The 27793-nt window shown below is 45.9% G+C and overlaps 1 protein-coding gene across 8 annotated transcripts in view; it reads right to left on the reverse strand.

Moving 5' to 3' along the window:
- The window catches only part of Rps6kc1 (ribosomal protein S6 kinase polypeptide 1), a 140132-nt gene that overhangs the window by 96076 nt on the left and 16263 nt on the right, over positions 1-27793 (reverse strand). For 7 of the 8 annotated variants that reach the window (XM_006497172.4, XM_006497173.4, XM_006497174.4 and 4 more), the window contains 3 exons: positions 19695-19810; positions 16380-16473; positions 2638-2997 (listed from right to left, as the gene is read on the reverse strand). In XM_006497172.4, coding sequence (XP_006497235.1) covers positions 2638-2997; positions 16380-16473; positions 19695-19810 — 570 coding nt within the window. The remainder of the gene's footprint in view (positions 1-2637; positions 2998-16379; positions 16474-19694; positions 19811-27793) is intronic. The other variant, XM_006497175.4, reaches the window with a different exon arrangement.

The raw sequence follows: 27793 nt of genomic DNA on the forward strand, positions 1-27793 counted from the left end.
TGTTGCTTACTCATCTGCATTTCTACTTCACATTCATTGTCAAGCAATGATTTTTGTTTTTCTGGTGCCATCAAGTGGCAACACTATGAAGTGTCCTGGTTAAGTACAAATAACCTCTAGATGGAAAGATGTCAATGACATGGCTCACCTATGCTAATTAAGGACTGATAGTGTTTTTAGCAAGCTAGCAAATCATGTTGGGGAAAAAGGAAGACAACGAGAGCAGATCTGCAGCTCATCTCACTGCAGCCCTGACCAAGATGACAGGTAGGGAAAAGAACAGAAATGAAAAGGCCTTTACACAGAATATTCCACACACACAACCCAACAAACCATAAATGCCTGGAAAACAGAACGGCTAAAATGTCACCTACCAATCAAAAGATGAAAAGATAAGTGTCGGAGATGGAGTATGAGCATCAGCTACTTGAAAGGGCAAGTCATGGCTAATGAATGTCCCCAGCAAGCCCAGCCAGACAACAAGTCATGGCTAAATGAATGTCCCCAGCAAGCCCAGCCAGACAACAAGCGCTGGCCAGAAAGGTAGCAGGCCCCACTCCTTTCACTTCTGCACATACAAACACCAGCAGCTTCATGACCCCAGCCCCTTGAAACAGACAGTGACAGTGCAATCTGAACTTCCAGCTAAAGATGACAATGGAACACGTTCATTTCTACTGCTCCTGAGACTCCCTTAGCATGACAAGCAAAGAATTTACTTAAGACAAAAACTGTATGCAGGGCAGTGGTGGCACACGCCTTTAATCCCAGGACTTGGGAGGCAGATGCAGGTGGATTTCTGAGTTCAAGGCCAGCCTGGTCTACAAAGTGAGTTCCAGGACAGCCAGAGCTACACAGAGAAACCCTGTCTCAGGAAAAAAAAAAAAAAAAAGTACAAGACAGAGATTTGAGAAAAAAAGCAACCAAATCTTAAAAACTAGGAAGTCAATGAGAAATTAGTATTCTCATGACCCCTTTGTAAAAGAGGAAAATCAGTCAGAACGTTAGACTAAAAGCAGTTAAAAGACACACACATGGAAAGTCCAGATGGAGAGGTGGCTCCACGGTGAACAGCACACACTGCTCTTCCAAAGAAACCAAGTTATCAGGCTGCTCACAGCCAACTCTAACTTCAGCTCCAGAGGGATCTCTTGCTTCTACAGGCAAAGCAAACTCACATACACATACCTGCCCTCCTCCATACTAAAGTCCACTCACATACACATGCCTGCCCTCCCATAACTAAAGTCCATCACATACACATGCCTGCCCTCCCATAACTAAAAGGAAAAGGCAGTGTTCTTAAATACACAAAGTTAGAAGGGGTCATGTGGAGGACTTGGGGCACTAGGTAACCGACAAGGTAGAAATAAAGGCTGAAAAGGAGAATCCAGGGCTGGAGAGACGGCGCAGCAGCTGAAAGCACTTTTTGCTCTTCTAGAGGATCCTGCTTCACTTCCCAGCACCCACACGGCAGTTCACACCTGTCTGTAGTGCCAATTCCAAGGGACCCAGTAGCTTCTTCCTGGCCTACTCAGACATCAGGTTCTCACACGGGAGGTACTACACAGACACACACACACAGGCAAAACACTCAGACCAAAAATAAATGGAAAAAAAGTTTTTAAAGAAGAAATTCAGTCAAAATGATTGATAAGAAGCAGTTTAGAAACACATATACATACACAGAGCAGGATAAGGCTCTAGACTAACAGGACAACAGGTGTCCTGAGAGGAAATACTAAAGGAAAGGGTTAGTAGATAAGAAGTCCCGTCAGGCACAGAAGAGCAGCAGAAGTGACAGTCCACTGAAGAAAGTCACATCAGCTTTTGATTATTTCCTCCTGTCCAAGAAGTCACGTCACTAAGTACAGGGCACTTCATTCTGTTCTTGTGATACACACACACACACACACACACACACGCACATGCACGCACACACGCACACGCGCACACACACACACACACACACACGCACGCACATGCACGCACACACGCACACGCGCACACACACACACACACACACACACACTCACACACACCACACACACACACATGCACGCACACACGCACACGCGCACACACACACACACACACACACACTCACACACACCACACACACGCACATGCACGCACACACGCACACGCGCACACACACACACACATACACACGCACACACACACACGCACGCACACAAAGTTCTTGTAGTGTACTTGGAGACACTACATTATGCTCAGCTCAGCACATTCCTGTCACTTGATTCACTAGGTGAAGGTTAATAGTCGCCTTGGCTAACAGAAAACAGTGGTAGACAAACCAAGAGCCTCCTCTTCTCCACTGTCAAAGTCCACTGATAGTAAACTCATGGGCAGTCCCCAGGAGCACTCTTGGCGAACACTGGTCAAGTCAGGAGAAAGACTGCCATTCCCACAGCACCTGGGGGACCCTGCTTTTGGAGATAATCAACTTTCACAGGTGGCTCAGAATGCCAAGCACTTGCGATGACGTCACTCATGAGGTCTTCTCATTTCCCCTCCTGAATACAGAAGAACACAGACCCTTCAGGCACAGGACAGACAGATTTCCTTGCACCACATAAGCCATGCCAGGACACATGACTGTGGACAAAATCATACCTTGTACACCTTCTAGGAGCAGATCGACGCCCTTCCTGTAAAAGTCAGAAGCAGCTTCATAGTCATCTTCCTCCTCCTTCTTTAAGGCCAGTTTGATAAGTTCCCCTGCCTTCTCCAGGTAATCTCTCCTGCCAAGCCTTGGCTTTAAGCTGCTGGGGAAGAGGCTGCGGCTTTCCCGGTCTTCTACTCTGCTTGGTTCACTGTCAGAAGCAACAGCCCCTACTGCCGAAGAATCCGTAGACAGACTCAGACCAAAGGTTCTACTGGGAGAACCCTGACGGGAAGCCATTCCATCATCTACCTCGGCAAGAGAGTCTGCATCAACAGTGAGGGACAGAAGGTCACTGTCACTGGAGAATCCTGAAATGAGGAGCACAAGAGTCAACATAAGACTAGAAATAGCCACAAGGGCACAGGTCACACATACTGCCATCCTCCCATAACTAACTCAGCAGAGCAGCTGTGGCCTGCTGGTGACTGGCAGCATCTAGCAGATTGCTTCAATTTAGCTCATCTGATCTGATGGTGATGGTCTGTAACTCATGGCCATCTGCCTGTAACTCATGGCCATCTGTCTGTCTGTAACTCATGGCCATCTGTGTGTAACTTATGGCCATCTATGTGTAACTCATGACCATCTGTCTGTAACTCATGGCCATCTGTCTGTCTGTAACTCATGGCCATCTGTCTGTCTGTAACTCATGGCCATCTGTCTGTAACTGATGGCCATGTGTCTGTCTGTAACTCATGGCCATCTGTGTGTAACTCATGGCCATCTGTGTGTAACTCATGACCATCTGTCTGTAACTCATGACCATCTGTCTGTCTGTAACTCGTGGCCATCTGTCTGTCTATAACTCGTGGCCATCTGTCTGTCTGTAACTCATGGCCATCTGTCTGTCTGTAACTTATGGCCATCTGTCTGTCTGTAACTCGTGGCCATCTGTCTGTAACTCGTGGCCATCTGTCTGTCTGTAACTCGTGGCCATCTGTCTGTCTGTAACCCGTGGCCATCTGTCTGTCTGTAACTCGTGGCCATCTGTCTGTCTGTAACCCGTGGCCATCTGTCTGTCTGTAACTCGTGGCCATCTGTCTGTCTGTAACTCATGGTCATTTGTCTGTAACTCATGGCCATCTGTCTGTAACTCATGGCCATCTCTCTGTAACTCATGGCCATCTGTGTGTAACTCATGGCCATCTACAGCCCCGGTTCCAAGGAACACAACACCTTCTTCTGGCCTCTGAGTGTACCAGGCACACATAAACAGATGCAGGCAAACGCTCAAACATAACATGAAAGTAAATCTGTTACAGTCTGGTGCCACAGGATCAGGCAGAGAGCAAGTCTGATCTATCACAGTCTGGCACCATGGGACCCAGTGGGTAGACCATGCCTAAGATGACCCCTGCCCAGTGGAACACCATATAGCCTAGGGAGGGAGCAAGCCTGAAACTACCCCGCAGCCCCATCCAGTCCAGTACCACAGGGCCTGAGTACAGAGCAAGCCTGAGACAACCCTTGCCAGATGCCACACAGGCTCAGGCAGGCAAATCACATCTGAGACAACCCCTACCCTGTGCCACATGGCATAGGTGGGGCATAGCACTCCTGAGATTACTCCAGAGATGACCCCAGACACCCAGGGGCTCTGGGAACCACCAAGATAAGCAACTTAAATGGTGGAGAAATGGAAGAGATGGAGAAGCAGAAGGACTGTACACAACGAAGAGAGGCAGAGCTGGAGATCTGAGGGTAGTGAGAAACAGCCTGATGTGAGCAGAAAACACTCACTCATTCTGGATGAAAAGTAAGCTTCAACCTTTATTGCTCAGAGAAAGAAAAGGCTTCTACCTTTTTATTGCTGAAAACCCTAAGTAAGAAAAAAACTCATTCTCTTTATTGCTGGAGGGGGGAAAGCCTCATCTTTCTATTGGTGAATGAAAAGAAGAAAAAAAAAAAAAACCTTTTTCCTTTTTATTGCTGAATGAAAGAAGCCTTGTCCTTGTCAGTAGGAAGAAGCCTGCTTGCTTATTTTCCTCATTCTTAGTTCTTACACTTTCTCAGGAGAATAGATCACATGGTCTTCAGCCATCTTTACATTCCAAAAGTTCATCATAAATGGAATAAGGAGTTTCAGCAGGAATGTTTCCAAGTGTTCTAGCTAAACATTCATTATCCTTCACTAACACCACAAGTTCATTAGAAGTTTAAAACGATAATTCTTTTTTTAAACAATAATTCTTATGTCCTCAGTTAGTATGGTTTTGCCAAAAGGCAAGTCACCTGCCTTGTATCTCATTAGTTTTGAAGTTTTGTATAGATAAATCTAGTCAATATTTTATTTTCTGTCCTTGCACCTACAATAAATTTCCAGTTTATGACCTTTAGTTACCAGATAATAGTTTCACAGCTAGCCTAGAAACAATGCTTTCCCTGATCGTGAATTTGTTCCAAGCCTGCTTTCTATGCTAGTGCAATTAGCCCATGACATACAGGTTTATAGAGGCCTAATTGCAGCTTTCATACTATATAGAGGGCTCAAAACTACTTGTATAAATTTAAGAATTCCAATGAAACATTATTAGGAATTATTAAATCATCAATTTGTCTATATAGCATTACTACAGGAGAATATGTCTTTGTTGATCTGCAGAAAATCTGCCCAGTAGGGTGGGCTAATGCCCGGGAATTATTATACTAATTTAATAATGACAGGAAAGGCATATCAGCTGCAAGAAGCAATCCTGAGATGAAGTCTCTTTGGGCCTTGCCTCTCAGAGATCTCCCATTACAGACCATATAAAACAATGGGCCATCTCCAGAAACATCATTTGCATGTCTTTAGCCTATCCTAGATGGATCCTGACACTGGTCCCGATTCCTGGATTGCAGGTGAGCCAGCCCCAAGAGTATGAGAGCAGGAGATCTGGCTCTGCCCAATGCCAGCTGTAGCATGGGATGAGCTAGCCAGGGCAGTACTGGAAATCCTACCCTAGTAGAGTGGGTGTGGGAGAGATGGTGGGCTGACCAGTGACCTCCCAGGCCCAGATCTAGGGTTTTGAGTGACCCACCCTGACATCTACTCCATCTATAAACTGCTGGAGCACGTAAAGGGTCCAACCCTACAGATCTAAAGCTGCAGGATCTCCCCGACCCAGGGCAGCAACAGGATATCTGGGAGGAGTCCCAGGGAGGGTCCAGGATTGATGGTGTAGCAGAAGCTGGAGGCTTCTATCAAACCAGACCAATGACGCATTGCAATGAACATTTGCCAATAAAGAAGTGAGGAAAGAGGGTATTATTATAGGACACACTACAGCTTCCACAGTGAGATTTTTTTTTCCTCATGGAGGAGGTTACAAGAGTGGAGGCAGGTATAAAGGGAAGGGAGAGATGAGTGGGGTTGGGGTGTATAATGTGAAATTCACACACACATAAAAACAATAAAAAGTTAAATAATAATCTTTTGAAATAAAACATTAAAACTATTATGCATTAAAATTTTTATTAAAAGTAACTACATTCATCAAAACAAAAAATATTTATTGGGAGAAATGGCAATCTTTGATATTTTGCAAGTCTTGATGCCTGGCTGAACAGAACACGAGGCATTCTGACTCATGGTTCGGCAAACTATCTGTTGTCACAGCCTTGTGGTTGGAAGATGTTAATAAAAGGGAAAGTGCTAGATAATTGTGGTCACTGTTTTCCTGTCTTCTTCTTCTATTATTACTCTGGGGGTGGGGGCTGCACGAACCCACAGCACATACATGAGGAGAGGACAACTGTGTGAAGTCAATTCTTTCCTTCTGCCATGTGGATCCTGGGAACTGAACTCAAACTTCTGTTTTTCTACATGACACCAAAACTCCACGGTGCTGTGCTCTTAAAACTGACAGCAACGAGCAATACATAAAACCCAAACACTGAAATGTGTAGGGTTCGCTACAGGTAAATCCATTGGTCCATCTTGAACAGTCTTTACCCATGCTATTTATAGCCTAACAAATCAATTATTTGTAAAATGTCAGTTCCCTGACTACCACAGATCTTCCACATATCAACCTCCTATTTCATTATTACAGAATAAAAATCACACTGGCAAACTGTCAAATTCAAGGCAGCACAAAAGCCCTAACTTGGGGAGGAAAACTCTCCTACTGGCAACAAACACCATGAGCTGTTTTCCTTGAAGAGGCAGCTCAGTTCATTTCAAGGGAAAAAAAATTAGGCACCAAACACACAAATGTGATGACAACTGTCTGTCTGCTACTGATTCAAGCAAAGTGGCCTCTCGTGAGCAAGTGGCTTCTCGGCTCAGCTCCACAGCGCTCACCCACCTTCCATAGAGCAGCATGGTAGCTTAGCAGGGAGGACACTGTGAGCTTCCTAGCATGCCAGGCTTGCTGCCACAACAGAAGCCTTCCTTCCTGCTGTCTCAGAACACGCAGACAGTGCCACTTCTACCAGCAGCGTGTGCAATAACCAACCGTGGTTTGGTACCACCATCCCCAACAGTTTGATCCTCATGGCTTTCCTATGTGACAGTCAGCACAAAGGTCAGCACAGAAAAATGTCTTAGGTGACTGTATTACTAAACTGGTTCCACACTGCGGATCCTTGGAGACATCAGGAACACACACAGTTCTCGAATCCACTCATCGAGCGGCTGATTCTATGAGACAAAACTGGAAACCCCATTCCTGAAACAGCTCAGACACACACTGCTGTCTCTGCTTGCTTTGATTTGGTGGGGTCTGGGTTGTTTCTTGGTTTGTTTCCTTGATGCCAGGGGACAATCCCAGGGCACCTCACACATGCCACATGAGCACTCGGCTCCATCTCCAGGCCACCACTGAGTAGTTAATGCCAAGGTTCTAGAAAAATGGCACATAAAAGAGTTATTTATTTCCACAGGAGACAACACCAAGAACGAAAACTGCAGTGGATCAGACATTCTGAGATCGGGGCTCAGCAAACTCCGTGAAGAGGCAGAGAGTAAATACCTCAGGCCCTGCACCTCCATGTCCTGTTGTAGCTACACAAGTCTGTGCTGAACAGAGGAGCACGCTGGGCCTCACTAAGACTTCGCTATAGACACTGAAACTTTAATTGCATGTTATATCACATCACTGATAAATTCTTTGGGCTTTTCGACCATTTAAAAATGTAAAAAATGTTCTTAGCTCACAGACCATGGAAAAGCGCTGGAGGCAGATACGGCCGTCAGCCACTGTTTGTCAGTCTGTGGAGGCCTCTGGTTGCTCACTTCCTACCGAACAGAGGAAGACCATGTGAGCACCAGCCTAGCTCCACGCTCAAGTCAACTTTACACAGGACTTCGGCACCTCACAGTACAGCCTTGTTTTCTTTTGTTCTTTTTTTCTTTGTTTCAATTTTTAGGATCTCTATAAAGGACTACCTATTCCCCAAAAGGGGCAGATTTCATTAAACCCACAGCTTCAAATGGATGTCACTAGACCATGGGGACCATCAAAATATTTCTAGAGCATGCAAAAGTTACTCACCCGCTATTCTAAAAATGATATAAACTTTTTAGACGTTGTCCTCTGACACTCCCACACACACACACCCGTGTGCACACACTCCCACACATACCCACCCCCCAGCAGTTAATCACAGTTAACTGACATACTGATCATCAAGGTCTTATCCTTTGCTTCAAAGTGAAAAACGACTATAAATACTTTAGCCTCAGACTGTCCAAAAGCAGTTAGCAGGCTAGGAAAAATATAACTCAACTGAGACCAATAAAGGGAGAAAGACTTGTAAACTTTAGGGACAACCTGAAAATCACAAATACCAAAGATTAAGTAATTTACAGCAAAACAAGCAGACCCATACACAAAGAGGGCGGCCTAGGACTCGGTGGTGAGAAGATGAAGCCGATGCCCAAGCACAGGATGCTCCTGAGCCACTGAAGATCCAGTCACGGCGGGCATCCAGTGCTGGTGTTCAAGGCACATACAAACCATGAACTGCAAAACAAGTGGGCAGTACAAACCAACTAGAAAATCAGAAGAGGGCTGAAAAGATGCGTAGGTGCTGACAGCTTGTCCTCTGCAGAAGGGACACAGCTCCAGCATGTGCTTCCCTCGGAAAGCCCCTCAGACCTCATGTCTCAAAGACTCCAAAGGAGATGCTGCTGTTGTTCAAATGCAGGTAAAGACGTCACTGACAAATATAATCCTGAATGGACCATCCAGCAGCGCAGCCAAGGGATTCTTAGCTTAAACGGAACTGTGGATGAGTGAGACCCACACCCCTCCTTGCCTTCCTTAGTCCTGGGAAACTGAACATTGCCATGCCTGAGAAACCTGGTCCAGGCACAGCTCCTGCATGGAGGGCTCACTAGCTTTGATGGGTACTGGTCTCCCTCTTTTCCTTATTGAAGCAATTTCTCAACTCCCTTCTCAAGGAAGTACTCTCCAATAAGCTGTCCAAAAAGAAAAGCTTTTTCAGTAAAGGGTTGGGGATCAAATGGGCCTCACACATGCCATGCAAACAGTCTACCACTGAGCCTCCGCCATCATGCTTGTCTGACTTGCTACAGGCCCAAAGCAGCCAACCATGGGTTAAAACCTCTCAAGGTGCACACCAAAAGGAACCTTTCCACCTTGTAAGTTGTTAGCCTCAGGCACTTTGTCACAGTGACTGAAAGCTGCTAACACATACTTCAAAAGATCTTCTACCACTGAAACAACGAATCTCAGGTTACCTTCCCCTTCCATCATTCAGGAGATCACACCTAGAGCCTCACACATAATAGGTAAGTTCTCAACCACTGAGCCAAAACCCCAGTCTTCATCCTTGTGTGTGTGTGTCTCTGTATCTCTGTGTGTGTGTGTGAATGTATGTCTGTGTGTGTGTCTGTGTGTGTATGTGTGTGTCTGTGTGTATGTGAATGTGTGTGTATGTGTGTGTGTGAATGTGTGTGTGTATGTCTCTGTGTGTGTATGTGTGTGTGTCTGTGTGTGTGTGTGTATGTCTGTGTGTGAATGTATGTCTGTGTGTGTGAATGTATGTCTGTGTGTGTGTGTATGTGTGTGTTTATGTGTGTGTGTATCTATGTATGTGTATGTACATGTATACATGTGCACACATATAGAAAAAAGTACAGAGAGACAGGTAAGCATACACATATATATGCACACACATGTAACTATACCAACATGGCATGTAAATTCACAAGTGTACATAGATGTATATAGACATGATGTGCAAACACACAAGTGTATACATGTGTACCCAGGCAGATGTAAAGATACACAAGACACGTAAATAGTTAATACCTACTCCACTCATCTTACACTTGAGTACATCTGCTTCATGTAATCTTGCTCAGCATGGTCCTATAACTCACCCCGTTTTTTATAAAACTACATCTAAGCATCACATGAAGTAGACTACAACCCAGAAAGAAAGTGAGTAAGCACACCACAGGGAGCTACAAGCACGATACAGGCTGTGAGTCTTGCTGAGGACAAAGAGAAGTGGTGGGAAGGGCAGCCATAGGTACTGGATACAATATACACACAACCTGTCAACATCAACCCATCCTCACAGGGACCCTCCTAGGACATCAGCCGAGTAGCAGGCTCACCCTCCACTACCACTGCACAGAGCCCTATGCCTCTTTTGGAAGTGATACAGGGGAAGTCAAAGGTTCCATGAGCCGCCTGCCTCTGGGTGTGGATCACAGAGATCCCAGTCTCGGTGCTATTAGAGGGCCTCAGGTGACTTGTTAAAAAGCAGCTACCGGCACGAAGGGTTTATTTAGCATCCCAGTCCACCTACCTGCCCTCACCTCTGGGCTTTGAACTGCTCAGAGTCATACAGTAGAGCAGAATCTGCCTAGGACACCATCTCTGAAAGACGGGCCTGGGGGAAAGGTTGAGCTGCCACACACAGGAGCTTTACAGTATGAGCCATCAGAACCCCGCATTTGAAGACCAGCTGCACAAAGAGATCGGTCTCCTTTGACAACAGGTGGCCTCTCGTGGGGGACTATATATAAAACACATGGCCTCGTTACTATCAGCTCATCACCTTCACTCAACTCTATAGGTCAAACATTGCCACACTCAACCAAAGGGACTTTCTACTTGTCCCAGTAGCAACCACTCCTGCTTCATGCACAAAAAAAGCACCTAGCCCAGAACCAAGATGACCCAGAAGTGGATGGCATGCAGATCCATGACTCCGAGAAACAAGCCCTTCATAGGGGAGGGGCTCCTGCAGCCCCATACCTAGCTGGGGAGCGCACAGCACCAACTGGATGGCGCAAGAGCAGCCATTTTTCTTTAGTAGTGTAGCCATGGAGAGAAGCCTGTGCTTCAGCCATCAGCCCCACACTACACTCAGCAACAGCCATAACAACACTCGACACTCCGTGGTCACTGGATTTAAATAGGGAAAGCAGGGAGGAAATCTACTTGGAGAAGGGGGAACAGCGAGAAGAGGGAAGGAAGAGCGGGATGGAGAACATCACATGCATGTATGAAATTGTCAAAGGACACTTTCTTTCATGACAGGGCTTCTTGTACAGTCCTGGCCGTCTTGGGACTCACCGTGTAGATCAGGCTCACCTCTAACTCACAGACATTCACCTGCCTCTGCCTCCCAAGTGCTAGGACTAAAGGCATGTGCCACCACACATGTCAAAGAATACATTTTTCTAAAGGAAGAAAAGAAATGGGTCCTTCTCAATATGTCTGTGAGACAATCCCTAAATCTAGAGCTGTGTGCTAGTCCCAAGTCTGGTACTCTACGGCACACTAGTGAGCTAGCAGCAGCTCCAGGCCAGGAAGAAGCAGCCTTTGACGGTTCCTAGGTTAGCAATGTGCCTGTGCCTCACCCTTGAGAAACCTCAGAGTCCCACAGACCCTACTGAGTATCTATTAGGAACAGAACAGACTTCAAATGACAGCACCAGTCCCAGTACAGGCCAGCACCAGTCCCAGTACAGGCCAGCAAAAACACAGTGAAGTGCTTGCCCGGTTCCCCTTGCACTCAGAGTCGGTTGTTTCACTGCCCATTTGTTTTGTGGGCTCCAGGTTCCAACTGTCACCCTACACACGTGTGTGTAGATGTACACACAGGTCCCTCTGAAGGGCATGGAATTTCCCTAGAGCCGGAGTTATGAGAGGTTGTGAAGCCGTCCAATGTGGACTCTGGGAACTGACCTCGGCAGCTGCTGAGCCACCTTTCCAGACCCGCCCTGACCTCCCTACACTAGAATGTGCTCACCATCCACAGCAAGTCAGAGGTCAGGGACTTAGCAAACACCTAGCAGCACACACTTGACCACAGTCAAACCCCAATGTTTAACTGAAAAGGAAAGTACTCTGGAACATCCAATGTCCTTCTAATCCGAAACCCAAGTGACCAAAACAAATCATGACCTTTCAATTTGGCCCACCCTGCCACTAAGTTCTAAATATCCAGTGTTACCCATAACAGCCTTGGGGTTTCAAGAGTCACTGCAAACTCTCTGTGCCTTCTCTTCCCCAAGCAGCACACACACACACACACTGACACAGCGTACATGTGTCACACACACTGACACAAGGGCACACACACACTGACACAGCGTACGTGTGTCACACACACTGATACAAGCACACATGTGTCTATCTTTTTTTGTGTATTTGTTAGGCTTTCCTTGGTTTTGGTTTTAAGAGAGAAACTCTGAGGAAGTCTTAAACTCACTATGTGAATTTGGCCTTCAATTTCTGATTCTTCTGTCTCAATTTCCAAGTACTGGGACTACAGGTATAGAGCACCATCCCTGGCTGAATTGTGCTTAAATTAAATTTACATAAAATTAAATTCCCTATTTAAGATTTACCACTGAAGAAAATGTAACTAGTCAGAAACTGTGAACAACATGAGTAAATAAGTACTTAAAAACAAAATATAACTCCTTCAAGCTGAGAGACAGGGACCTAATCCAGTAAGCCACAGGACTGAGGGCAAGCCCAGGCCTAAGATCTTAGTTTCCACAGCGCCACCTTGTGGACATTTGTAAAATAAAATCCTACCGCAAGTGTAACCTGCTTTAGTTAGACTTTCTATTTTGTCACAATTTACAGCACTCCACACCACAAAGACTTTAGTCTTAACACAGACATGTCTCTAATTACACAGCCAGCATAAGGACATCCACATTTACTTTAGCTCTGCCTTGAAGCACAAATTTTAAATTCACTAAATAAAAACAACACAAAGAAAAAAACACACACACACACACAAGGGCTTTTTTCTTTTTGTTAATCCTCCATGTATTTGTGTGTGTGTGTGTGTGTGTGTGTGTGTGTGTGTAGACACAGATGGCACAGCACACCTGTAGTCAGAGGACAACCTTGAATGTCAGTCCTGGCTTCCACCTTCTTTGTACTACCCCTGGCTAGCTGACCTATAAGCTTCCTGGGACTCTCCTGCCTCCACCTCTCATCTCAATCTCACTGCAGGAGCAGTGGGACTGTACCTGAGCACTGGGGATCTGAGCTCAGATTCTCCCATGTAGATGTCAAGCACTTTACCAACAGAGACCTTAGTCTAGCCTTATACAAGAGGTTGTTTTAATCAAACTGAAATAACTATACATCTTTCCACTTAATCCTCCAATGTTTTAAATAAACAACACCATCAAAATGAACGGCTTAGCAGCAAGGCACCTGTATCTCAGAAGCAGGCCAGCAGAGAGAGAGATGCTCCCAGAGGCTGTAACCCATGTCCATCACCATCAAATGAAGCACACAAGCTTCAAATGGAAAGAAGATGCTCATGAACAGTTAGGTGTCCTTTCATCTTTCAGAGACTGACATCTAATTGCTCTCAACAAAGTAGATAGCAAGGAACCAGTCTATCTTACGTAGGACTGGAAGATGGCTCAGCATTAAGAGCATGTGTTCCTAAAGGTTCGGGTCCTAGCTCACAACTGTTCAGAACTCCAGCTCCAGAGGCTCTGACACCCTCTTCTGACCTCCCATGGCATCATGCACACATGTGGGTGCACAACACATATGCAGTTAGAACACTCATATACATAAAATAAAAGAAAATCTTTTTTAAAATAATTTTAAAGGAAAAAGTTACTTTTTGTCTGAAAACTTAATTTTATTTCACACTACAGTAGATGCCAGTTTAACCATCGAGTTACTGCTTACACAATCTGGAAGAGGGTTCTTTCTTCTACTGTACTACAGTAATCTTAAAACAAAAACAGAAATTCTGTTTTCATGCTTCCATCAGTACGTTCCTTTTGAAGTAAACTAGAATTTGTCAGTTGTATATTCAAGGTGCAAACAACAACAGAAATAATGATCTCTCGGCATCCAGCTCTGTCTGGAAGTGAATGTCTCCAAAAGCTGTGAGCTCAGTCCCCGAGTCACCAAGATGAGGTCATCCATAAATGCACTCCTGTGGGAGCCGATGACTTAGTCCGGCCCTCTTCGGTCTGGATTTCTACCTTGGCAAGTGTTGTGTTTTGAATGTAAATGTCTCCCCACAGGCTCATTGTCTGGTCAGCAGTGCTAGGTTTTTTGTTTTGGTTTGGTTTTCAGGATTTTATTTATTTTATATGAGTACACATTGTCACTGTCTTCAGACACACCAGAAGAGGGCATTAGATCCCTGCATAGATGGTTATGGGCCACCAAGTGGTTGCTGAAAACTGAACTCAGAACCTCTGGAAGAGCAGTCGGTTCTCTTACCCGCTGAGCCATCTCTCCAGCCCAGCAGTGCTAGTTTTGAAGGTTACTGAGCCTTTAGGAACTAGGATGTAGCTGGAAAAAGCAGACGAATGGTGAGTTTCAAAGGCGGTGTCTTTCAGCAGGACTGCCTAGCCAGGCTTAGAGGGTTCTGAGAGGTGGGACATCAGTCACCTGCTCAGCCCTTCACTACCTTGCAATATTTTAAAATACCATTCCGAAAAAAGTCATTTCTAAAAATAACACTCCTTTGCTCCCCCGGACCATCATGAAGTTCACAGGCCTCTTAAGAGCCCCCACCAATGCCAGTGCTCATGTAAAATGGACTCTGGCCAGCCTTCCCACCTCACGTGGAGCCCCACAGGCAACGAGAGATTTACACTAGACTCTTATTCCCCATCTCAACCTGAGATTCCCAAATCAAAGCCAAATGGAGGGAAGAGAAGGGCCGTGTGTCCCCCAACCCCCATCACCGCCCTTAGAAATCCTCCAAGTTCTCCTTGTTTATTGCTGGATGTCACAGAACTAGCACATTGCTCAGGAATTCCTATCTCGGGAACCGGGAGTTGGAAGCAATGCCAGAAAAGTCACCCACAAAACCCAACGTTAGAGTGAGAGAGAAGCCAGTGGCCCCTGAAAGCAGAAGCTACACATGTCAAACCCATGCAAGAAGCTTTGATTAAAACAGCCCTGGATAAGACATCCTCCTCCCAAGAGCAAGACAGATTATAAAGCAAACAACTCTCAGCAGCGTTTCTATGACCTCCGCAGAATGAGGATGAAGTCAGAGATGCTGAAGGATCATTCCATAAAGGCCCTGGCAGCACGGCATGCATATACTACACACAACAGCTTTAAGTGAGTGGGAGGTTAAAGGAAAAGAAAAACTCTCAAACTTGTACTCTCAAGGAGGAAATGCTGAAGGAAAAAGGGAGAAAATGTGTGTGTGTGTGTGTGTGTGTGTGTGTGTGTGTGTGAGTATGTATGTGTGTGTGTGAGTATGTATGTGTGTGTGTGTGTGTGTGTGTGTGTGTGAGTGTGTGTGTGTGTGAGTGTGTGTGTGTGTGTGTGTGTGTGTGTCTGAGAGTGAGAGAGTGTGTGTATTTGTATGTGTGTGTGTATATGTGTGTGCGTCTACCTGTTATATCAGTGTCTGTGCCCATGCTGTTATGTATACATATCAGCCCACACAACAGAGAGAAACGTGCTAGTTTTACCAAACCAGGACATACTATAGCACATCTAGGACAGTGTCGCTGCAGATGTCTAAGTAGGTACACCCCTCAACTGAGTTCCAAAGAGACTCCAAGTTCCCAGGAGACAGTCAGGAGGAACTCTCAGGACAGAGATCAAAGTATGTTATTTCATCTGTGAATTACCTTTGACAAGCTAAACCTAGGCTATCTCGAAAAATCTGATTATTTTATTTATAAAGATCCACCCCATCCCATATCCCAATCTCTCTTTTTTTATATAATTTATAACCTGCCCTTAAAAGAAAAGTAGTTAGGAAATCCAAAAGCTAAAAGGCATGAATTAAAATCTGCATGTAAGTTCAAGTGTAGCTAAATAAAAAGAGAACAAGATATTACACACACGTGAAGTTAGGAGATTAAAAGCAAAGTCTGAGGGGAGACACCTCAAACACTGAACCCGCCCTGGGCCTCTGCTCTCCAGGTGGCCAGTTTCTTTTGAAGCCGGTCTTGAATGGCCTAGGGTCAGGAGCTGCCGGGTGGGCTCCAGTGGGCACTCACAGCAGGGCCCAGGGCTGTGTGTGAACTGTCTTGCTGAGGTCATCATCAGGGCAAAGGTGCATGGGCTGCAAAGCTACCAGTTCTGTGTGAGGTGTCACCAAGTCATCCAGTGTGCAGAGCCAAAGGAAAGGGACTGAGACCAAGGAAGGACCTTCCACCTCTTGTACACAGCTGTTACTACAATGTAACATGACTGTGACTCGCATCTTCTGCTATTGAAACCTTTGAGACACCAGAAAAGCAGGCTCTTACCTTCAGTACCGCACTCAGGAAAGGCGTTGGCCGGGGAGTCTGGGTAAGCTTCAGCAGGGCCAATTAACTCAGAGCCATCACTAATTACCCCACCCTGAGAACGACAGAGCATCATGTTTTAGTAAGAGCACAAAAGAACAGCAATAAACGCTCGTCTTCCCAAGCAAGCACTCACAAGCCTTGAGGTAGCTACCACCCAGATGCACCCTTTACAGAACACCAGGCAAGTACACTGTCGGGGCTCAGCTGTAAGGACGTGCCACAGCCAAGCCAAGTGTGTGGAACAAGGAATGCACAGAGTAAATGACTTCCGCATGATCTCTCTGCAAACTGAAGCTGCTGGCCTGAAACTCGCTATGTAGCCCAGGCTGGCCTAGAACTCAGAGGTGGTGCCTCTGCCCCTTGAATGCTGAAACAATGGTGTGTAACACCACTGCAGACATCGGGTGAGAAGCAGAGTGTATAAGATCTGACACAGGCTTTAAGAAAACACAACTAGGAAAAAAAAAAGCAATTAGTCAACTTTCAGCATCCTTAGATCCTGACCATTTTAACTAGCAGGGACTCATCAGAAAGCCACTGAATTTTATGCAGTCATCAGCACATCATGTGATCTGAGGGGACATTTACATGAGAAAACCACTCATGCACCCCATAAATTTATGGAAAAAGATTTGTGTACCTGGATGTAATTTTGTTCACCACAGGTGTGCAGTGACTACAGAGCCGGAAGAGTGAGTAAGACCTGGAGTTACAGGCTGCTGTGCACCTGGTGTGAGTGCCAAGGACCAAATCCTTGTCCTCTTCAAGAACTCCTAACTGCTGAGAACAAATACACACACACACACACACCTAGCACTTAAGCAGCTACAGCTGCCGGGGTTGCTAGGAGTTGAAGTGAGTCTGGGCTACAGTGTGGAACTGTTACAAAGCTACTTAAGTAAGTTAAATGTCCATGTGGCCACCTCTTTAATCTTGTACCCATGCTTACAAAGTTGGGTCTCAAAGCTATTGCTTCCCTGTCCACACTCAGCTCGATAGCAATCACCAGAGTGAGTAGTCAGGCTGCTGCGCTGGGACCTCATGGACCCAACACTCCAATCAGAGAGAAGCAGGCTTATTCACCTTAAGCAATTACATCACTGAGACACTAACCCCTTTGCTCTTTAACGTCTGTTTTTCTTTCTTCTATCAACAGTTTTTCACGACAATGCTGCAATCAAGATATCAAATCTCAAGAGAAGAGCAGACCGAGTTTTCTCCACCTGACAAGACTCACCAGTGTGAGCTCATCATAGAATGTCCACCTGACAGTCCTTTTAGGTTCAGGGAACGATCTCTAGGATACAGCATGTTCCAGGGGATAAGTCAATTTAAAGGGATTAAAATCATACACTTTGTGGTCTGATCACAAGAAAAATGTCATTAGGTGGGCATGCCTTTGTTGTACACAGGAGGCCCTGAGGATCCAGGCACCTAAGGCTCAGAGTGGAACCCTGCCTCAGAAGGAGAAAACGGAGAGCATGCAAACAAAGACAAAAGGAATATGACACAGATGCCGCAGAATGAAGGCAGGATGAAGATGTGAAGATGAAGGTGAAGATGACCAAGATGATAAAGAAATCATAAAATTAGAAAAAAGCAATAGAAGAGACTCTACAATCCAGAAAAACTTAGAAGTCACCACAGTTCTAAATAGCCAATGGATCAACAGAAAAGTTACAAATCAATCAGAAAACAGACTGAACTGAAAAAACATGGAAATAAAAACATAATCCTACCCAGAAGAAGCTGGATGCTCAGGGCAATTGTGTTGGAAATGTTATTGTGGTAAACGCCTGCACCAGGCAAGAACAGTGTCAATCAGGATGTTTTCACATGGGGTGGAGAACAGGACAGCACCGTGTCACCTGCCACCAAGTCTGAGTCTGCTTGAAACAGATCCGACATCAGCTTGACTTCTCTTAGGCTGTCCAGTCTTCATACACCGTAAGTGCGTGTGCGCATTTATTTCTGTGACTAGACAAAGCCGGCAGCAGTTCCCATCAGGAACCCCCATCAAGAACCCCCATCAGGAACCCCCATCAGGAACCCCCATCAGGAACCCCCATCAGGAACCCCCATCAGGAACCCATATCAAAGGCAAAGCATGAGCAGGCGCCTCCACGACACCTGTTTCAAGCCCATCCTCTTAACTTTCACTAACAACCAACTTCTGAGCCCCATGGCACACACTGGTTTGTACCACTGTCTTTCACACCTCAACAGGGTGAAACCTCCCAGACTTCACTCCCAGAGAGAGCAAGAGAACACTGAGTAGACAGCCTCGCCCTCACTTGGCCTTTCCCCCTGAAGATCTACACTGGGTTTACACAACCATAGAGTTGTGCTTTCAGCCTGGTATGCAGAGTAATGACACCAGAAGCAAGGAGACCATCAGGAACAACACTGTCACCATTCTACTGTGGCTCTGCAATGCCCTTCAAACCACCACCCTTCTTCAGTCAACTGAATAAAGTCAAAAAGTGAATCTCTGCTTAGAACCAGTGGCATCAGGGGGAACTCAGTAGCCCACCAGTCCTGTGTCTTAGAAATTAAAGTTATACAAGTGTGTGCTCTCTGCTAAAGAAATGAGCAAACAGGCACAACACAGTCGCTCTGCTCTTCAGGAAAGCAGACTAAATGCACTGGAGAATGTGCTTAAGGACTGTGATAGCCACCAACAGTGACAGTGACAGTCAAACAAGTAAGGAAGTTCATGTTAACAATGATGGAGATGCCTGTTCACCAGCACCTGGGGGGCAAAGGCAGCAGGATCAAAAGGGGGGCCTGCCGCTGACATCTGAGGCTCATTTCAGATCCAAACAAATGAAAGGGTCAGAGCCACAGTGCCACATGTCAAGAAACATAAACCACACACAGCCAATGACCTAGAAATACAATCTGCACAGACCCTTTGCAAAACTGCAATGACCACTTCCACTAGAACCTTGTACAAAGAAAGAGTGTGGATCGCAGTGTTCAGAAATGCCATTCAAGGATGCCTCTAGAAGGAACTCCTGGGGCCCATGGAACCTCATCTCCCCAATGTATTCCAACACAACTCTCCGAGCCTTCTCATCAAGGTTCTAAAGTCTGTAAATTGAAAACCTGTCATTTCTACACCAGAAATGCAGCTGTGCCACAGGCAATGGATGCTGAGCAGAAACTTCTGCCGCCTGGGAAATAGCAAAGCTCAGAAGCAAGAGAGCTACCTGCACGTTACCCCCAGCGGGAACTGCATGGAACAAGCGTGCTTTCAGGAAGACTACAAACCTTGAAGAAGTCCTGGAGCTGCCTGCTGTTGTACAGGGCGGGGATGTTGGCAGAGAACTGCAGCAGGTCCTCAGCACACTGCCGTCGCTCCTCAATCACCGTCTTGTCGAACCGCCCTAGAATTCAGTGAGAGTCGACACTTAGGGACAACTAACACAGCCTGGTTCTGTGACGGTTTAGGCCCAGGGAGCGAAGCCACCGCAGGCCACACTGCCCATCTGCAACGCTTATCGTGGAAACGTCACATCACATCAAAGCCTCACAATGTTTCTGAGGAAATGGAGCAGCAATGTCACCTGATAAATAAACTGTATCCAAACCCGGTCACGTCCATGTAAGAGGCTCACTAGTAACAAGACAGCGATGGAAAATTAAAGTTGAAAAGAGAATTTTTAAAGAATTCAAATGGCTTACTCTAGTAATTTAATATTATAATTACTCATGTAATTTTCTCTTCTCTACTCTTTTTTTATTTAAAAAGGGGGATGAAGAGGAGAAATTATGAGAACATCTGTATTAGCAGTGGGGTCAAAAACCTGAGCTAGAAGCAGAAAGCGTTTATGCTAATTCCATATGTGCCAGTGGGAGTGGCCCATGGCGACCTGCTGGAGAGAGAAGAGTGCCTAGCACAGGCACACTCCATGGGCTGGGAAGGTGGCTCCACACAAGCTCTACTGAGATGCGCAGTTCAAGTGCTGGTAAGAGAGCTTCCAACATCACATTACATACAGCTCTCCCTTTTGATCACTGGCTGTCATCTGCCATGTGCCCTGCTTGCACATTTTAAAAATCCCCAATCAGGAGAGTAGCGTCCTAACAGCCTGAAAGCATTCACAGTATAAACAAAACACTAAGACAAAAGGCACAGGTACCACAGACACTAAACCCTCCCTCTCTCCTGCCTCCTGCCTATGGGAAGCATCTACATGACTTTGAGATGCTGTGCTGCAGGAAGCAGGAGACAGAGATAGACCTGGGTTCAAATCCAGCCCCTGCACTCCCTGCTACAGCCAGCCAGACGCTGACTGAGTGTGCTGGCACGGGCCTGCCTATGGCACCCGTGGCCAGCCACAGCAAGCCTACAGTAAGACAACACGGATCACTGTGGGATCTGAATCCATAGTACCCACACTGACTAGCACACAGCACACTAGCAAATCTGTTTGGGCTACTGCTGACTAACGAAGACAGAAACCCTCCATCAAAACAGTCTTACAGTGGACTACCCTTATAGAAGAGCTTAACTGACTACACTGAGAGAAAGACGGACAGACGGACGGAAGCCACTGCTTACACACTACAGGATCAGCAATGCTATAGATATAGAACTCAACATGTTCTATCATGCCCTAAACTATAAAGATATAATTTATTTAGAAAAATAAAATGTTTTTCTAGGCCCTGAATGGCCTAGAACTCACTATGTAGACCAGGCTAGCTTTGCACTACAAATACTCTGCCTGCCTCTGCCTACAGAGTGCTGAGACAGAAGGCCACAGCACCCAGCCTCTCCTTTTCTTCCTTATGACTTTCTCCTATACATGTTAGCCAAACTGCATGCATCCTTCCTTGCCAGCCTGGATGACGGTCCAACCAACAGACTATCAACGGAAGGCGCCGGAAGGCGCTCTGGGGCTTCCCTGAGACCCTGCTGAAAGCAGCTGCAAACACGCTCCCCCTGCTTCCCTCCCAGACCCTTCCCTACTGCCAGAAGAGACGATGATGATGTGGAAGGCAGAGCAGATAAAGCAGGAGCTGTAACTTCTGGGCTGTGACACTTCCATCCCAGACTTCTAAACATACAAGACAAACTGGCTTCTTCTATTGTATGTGAAATTGTGCCACATGTGACTGTGCTGAGGACAACCGTGATGCTAACAAATAAAACCAACTTTCCTGCAGACATCACACACCCCTCTCCGGCTTCCCCACTCATGACCTCACCTGACACACACACACACACACCGCCCCATGACCACATTAGAGCCAAGCACAGCAGCACAAGCTTCAAACCCCAGCTCTGGGTGAAGGGCGCAGAGTACCCTGGAGCCCGCTGGTCAGTCTAGATGAATCACCAAGCTCCAGGTTCAGTGTGAAACCCTGTCTCAAAAAGTAAGATGGAGAGTGACTGAAGAAGACAACAGACATGCACCACTCCTGCACACACACACACACACACACACACACACACACGTGTGCATACAAATGAACATGTACATAAAAATAACTAGTACTAAATTAACATTAAGCATCTATGGTTTTGGAGTAGAAGCAAACACAATGCTTTTTCTATGTTTTAACCCATACCACTGCTACATACCCTCTTCAAATACATGAAGCACACGCTGAGAAGTCAATAGAAGACATATTAGTGAGCTGATGGCACCCTGTAAAAAATCTCATTTCTATCTGAACCAAGTACAAAAAAACGCGAAAGGGCTGATGGGACGGCTCAGTGGTTCAGAGCACTTCTTCCACTGGACCCAGGTCTGCTTCCCAGCACATATGTGGTAGCTTACAGCCACTTACCACATCTGTACCACAACTCCAGGCCATACAATCTCTTCTTCTGCCCTCCCTGGCCCCAGCCACACATGCAGTACACAGATTCACATGTGAGAAGAACACTCATAAAATAAAATACTTTTTGGGAGTGAGGGGTGAAGGGTGCCTTCAATGCCAATGATGCAGCTAACCTTTCTCCATCAAGCAAGAGGAAACTGCTTAAATAACAAGACACATCTGCTCAGAGTTTGCCTTTGTTGTACTGGGTGTCCCAGGAAACAGAGCCACTATCTATCAGATACAAGTATCCTTTGGGATTTCATCTTTCCCATCTTTTAAAATGGAGTCTACTTCTAGCCTAGGCTGGCCTAGAACTCACAGCAATCCTCCTGCTGCAGCCTGTGGGCCACCATGCCCGTCTCACTTTTTTTAACTATAACTTAGAACAAGTCAAAGCACCATTTACAATTTTAAATTTTATTACTTACTTATGTATTTATTTTATGTGTATGGACACCAGAAGAGGACACTGGATCCCAAAGGAGCAGTTACAGATGGTCGTAAGCTACTTTGTGGGTAACGAGATCCCAAAGGAGCATAGTTATGGATGGATGTAAGCTACCTGTGGGTATGGGGAATTATTGAACGCAGGATCTCGGGAAGAACAGCCAGTGCTCCTAACAACTCAGGCAGCTCTCTAGACCGTATAATTTTTGAAAATGCAATGTTGAACCAGGCAACTCACTCCTTACTTAGCTCAGTAAGCACTCAGAGGCAAGACAGGACTGCCACAAGTATGAAGCCAGTCTGGGCTCTCCATACAGAGTTCTATGCTAGACTAAGCTAAAGAATTATAGAGGAAGGGGGGAGAGACAGAGACAGAAAAAGAAACAGAGAGAGAGAAAAATAGAAAGAGACAGAGGGAAAGAGAGAAACAGACTTAATTAATTAATCACAAAATTTAAACTTCCAATATAGTAGTTCACACCAAGTCCTACAACCTAAAGCCAACCCTCATCCAGTGTGAGCCAGCAGATGCTTGATGGTGATGTTGGTGATTCTTCTGGTCTCCAAACTCCATCTGCAGCTCAGGCAGAGAACAAGTGCGGCAGGGGTCTCAGGTGGGAGCTATCTCCAGCCAGGCAGGGGTCTCAGGTGGGAGCTATCTCCAGCCAGCTGGCACCAGAAGCACCAGGACTAACAGTCAGTCCCTGAGTGCCAGCAACGTGGCAGAGCATGCACACCATACCTGGGACTGTACCCACCAAGTCTGGGCTTCTGTCAGGAGCTTTGAGAATAGTCCAAGAAAGGTAAGCTTATCCTGAATATCATGCTGTGAGGAATGGGGTACAAAGGACACTGAATTATGGGTCAGAAAGAATACATGAAGGACAGATGGGTAAATCTGCACAGGGACGGCCCATTTGCACACTGCACCAGTGGGACAGACCAGTTACACACTGCACCAGTGGGTCAGCCCAGTTACACACTGCACCAGTGAGACAGACCAGTTACACACTGCACAAATGGGATGGCTCATTTACAAAACTGCACCAAAGTCCCTTTCATGGGTGTGATACAGGACTGTGGCCATCAGGGAAATACAGGAAGTTACATTAAAATGTGACAATATTGGCAACTTATTCCAAAATAATGAGGTGGCGAAAACACCAGGGCACAGAGAAAACACAGCAAGGGCTAAGAATAAGCAACCCTGGAGAACGATACACAGGTGACCACTGCCCCATTCTCTCATGTTCTCTTCTCTAAAGCTGAAAATGTTGTAAGTAAAAAAAAAAAGAAAAGAAAAAATATAAAATGAGTGCTACATAGATATCATTGAACATAATATGCATTAAACATATGAATTAAAATACTTATAAAAGGTCCCAATTAATTAAGAAGTGCTATATTGGTGCTCTGTAGAACCAGGGAGAGAAAGCAGCCCTTCAATTCTAGCACTCAGAAGGCAGAGGCAGAAAGATCTCTGAGAGTCTAAGGCCAGCCTGATCAACATAACAGCACACAATACCTTAGAAGACGTAGTCCAAAAGTCTAAGGGCTAAGCAAAGACTTGATGCAGAGTGCAGTGCCAGAGGAGACACAGAGGTGAGACTGAGCTGAGCCACAGGCAATGCTAACGTCTCAATAAGCTCAACACACGACAGATACACAGTAAGAAAGTTACACTTGGCAGAACTCTGTAAGCTCACACAGGAAAGCCAGACATGGTTGCACATGCCTAAAACCCTAACCCTGGGGAGGAGGAAGCAGAAGATCAGGCATTCGAGGGCATCCCCAGCTACACAGCAACGCCAAGGCCATCCTGAACTACATGGGAATCCTAAGACTGCAGGGGCAGCAGATGCTGGGCGGCAGACGTGGCCTAGTGCTATCTAACTGCCAAAGAATATTTCCTTCACTATGGCCCTAGCACAATGCGCTGCTGACACTCTGCAGACTGCAGTAAAACTCCTTAGTGCTGAGGTTTACATACTCAGTAGGAGAGGAGCTAAAAAACGGATGGCTAACCAACAATTCTCTCCATACAGCCACAGCTGTGGCCTGCAGCGTTCACTGCAGTTATCAAGTGTTACTAATGAGCTGTACCATTGACTAAAAGAGATAAGTATTCACTTATTAAATTAATAAGGAAGTGTGGAGACACAGATAACCCATTAACAACGAGCACTAAGCTGAGAGCATCTGTTAGAAGCCACTCCAACACACTAATAACCCCATGACTTAAAAAGCCAAACTATCTGCTGGCTTGGAACTTGCTGTGAGATAAACTGTGCGTTGTTAAACTTCCATCTACAAGGCTGGAGAGATGGCTCTATGCTTAAGAGCACACAGAGGACGGGGGTTTGATTCCCAATGCCCACATGGGGTGGCTCAGAACTGCCTATAACTCCTATAACATGATCAGGTGCTCTTCACACAACAGGTGTGTGTCTGCCCTCCACAGATGAGCTCTCACTAAACACAGCATTCTTCAATATTTGCTTTAACTCAAAATGTAGCTCTTGTGATTGAAGGTGCATGGCACACACCTTCAACATGGCACACACCTTCAATCCTAGCACTCAAGAAGGAGAAGCGAAAGATCTCTGGGAGTCTAAGGCCAGACTGATGAACACAGCAAGTTCCAAGCCAGCCAGAGCCACACAATGATACCTTGTCTCAAAATAAACTAACTTTAGATGAGAGAAACTATATACATATACATGTCTACGTACATGCATGTACACACATACATCTCAGGCACCCTTCTGATCCCAGTACGTTTCCAACAGCTTCAGACTGGGACACGTCCATGCCATGTATGGTAGTTTGAATGAGAACGGCCACCATGGGCTCACAGATTTGGAACTTGGTCGCCAGGGAGTGGCATTATTTGAAAGGATTTGTAGGTGTGGCCTTCTTGGAGGAAGTGTCACTGGGATCGCAGATGGATGCCCAGCCCAGGATCTATCTCTCTCTGCTGCTTGCGGAACAGAACTCTCAGCCACTTCTCCAGCACTCGTCTGCCTAGGATCCACCATGCTTCCCACCAACAGGTAACAGACTAAACCTCTGAAACTGTAAGCCAGCCCCAAGTTATTTTTTTCTTGCAAGCATTGCCGTGGTCAGTGGTGTCCCTTCACATCAGGAGGACACTGACTATGACAACACGCACAATACTCATTGTCAAGTGTCCTGTGGGTCAGCCAGCATGCTTCATTGTGTCTGTACCACGGCATTTACTGCTTCTTCCGTGTGCTGACATTTGCACTAATGGTCTATACACGGTGGTGGCAAGACTGTGGCCGCCTTAGCAGGATGCCAGGCCACAGCACCACACCCACCAGTGACTATTTTACTCCTTTCTCCCACTTACTCATAGTTTTAAATTTTTTCATGACAGTTTCACTAAAATGAAAAAAATCCTCTTATGAAGCAGTAACAATTATTAAACTTATTGAATTCTGGCCATTGGAGAACTCTCCATTTTAAAATTCTGTGAAACAGAGCAAATTGTGATTGGCAATATTTGGGTGTAACACAGACATTTTCTCAAAAAAGAAAAGTGAGTCTAACACTTCCAGGAAAGCCACCAACAGAATTCTGCTGGTGCGAAGACTGTAGTCCTGCAGATAACTGGAGCTTGCCAGCTTCCTGGGACTTAAATCTTCTCTTTAGAGATCTCTGGCCATATAAACGTTTGCTGGCATCATCTAACCAAACCAGGAACCATCTGCAAGATCCGCAAAACATGAGGCATCAAAATACTCTGTTTTCTTAAGATTTACTTTTACTTATGAGTGTTTGCCTGCACGCAAGTCTATGCACCTTATGAGTGCCTGGTGAACTCGGAGGTCAGAAAAGGCATCAAAACTGAACTGTAGTTACAGATGGCAGTGAGCTGCATCATGGGTGCTGAGACCCAAGCCAGGATTCTATGAAAGAGCAGCCAGTATTCTCAACTGCTCGGCCACCATCTCTCCAGCCCTAGCAAAGTAGGTTTCAAATGGGGAAGCATAATGTTACAAAGTCAAACACAGGTAAGAGATGCATTCACACAACTACTCAAGGGCTTAGCTGAGCATCTGAAGGAGTATTCCTTCTTCCTTCACAGAGCTTCTACTCCATGCTGCAGCTAACGTGCAAGGGTTTATCACTAGTAAAGTTCTGGTTTATCAGAGAAGGATTCAGTTAAACATCCCTCCCTCTGACTGCATGACCTGTGACCCAGGTTTCCTCAAGAACTTTGACCCACAGACAGCACATCACAGCGCAGAACTCAAATCTGGCTCAAATTCAGCTGTCTTCTTTTTTCTTTTGTTCCCCTTTCTTTCTTTTTCTGTTTTTCGCTGCCACTGTGGTAAATGGTAATAGCTATAATCCACATGACAACAGTCCTCTCTTGACCTCAGTCATCTTTATGAAGACAAAGATAATTTCTACAACCCAATGCCTGCCCACTAGTATACATTTCCGATGCAGACAGGAGAATTCACTGAAGAGACTGTAATTTACCCTCCTCCCCTACTACCTAGTAGAGGAAGTCAAACCCAGACCTGACTCTCAGTGATGCCATAATTTCTTCTGAAGCAAAGAAGGAGGGTTCTTGTTCTAGAGTGTAAGACCTGTGGTGTGGTTTTAGAGGTGACAGCTAAAGTCCCCAGGCCGTGGGCTGCACTTTTGCTTTGTGGCCCCGTAGTATGTTGGCCTTGTGCTCCCACGACAGAGCCTGCTGAGCCCTGCGTACTGCCTGCCCGTCACGTTTTCCATAGCAGGACACTGAGTTTCTTCAGACAGACCTTGTTTGGGCCCTCATTCCTGTTTTTTGTTTTTAATGTTTCTTGAATTAAGGGTACCACACAAGTTTCAGACGTTAACACTGCACTAGAATGCATCCAAGCAGACAGGCTGACAGTAGGTGTGGAGCACAGAGCCACGCTTGTTGGGCACAGTGGCAGCACAAGGATACCTACCTACAAAGGTCAGAGCAGCAGTGGCCAAGAGTCACCTGCTGTGAACAGAGAGGTCTGAAGGGAATGGGTGAGGGCCTAACTGAACGTGGAGCCGGAGCTGGACACAGACACCTGAAC

The sequence above is a fragment of the Mus musculus genome, chromosome 1, assembly GCF_000001635.26.
Source record: "Mus musculus strain C57BL/6J chromosome 1, GRCm38.p6 C57BL/6J".
NCBI classification, from domain to species: Eukaryota; Metazoa; Chordata; class Mammalia; order Rodentia; family Muridae; genus Mus; species Mus musculus.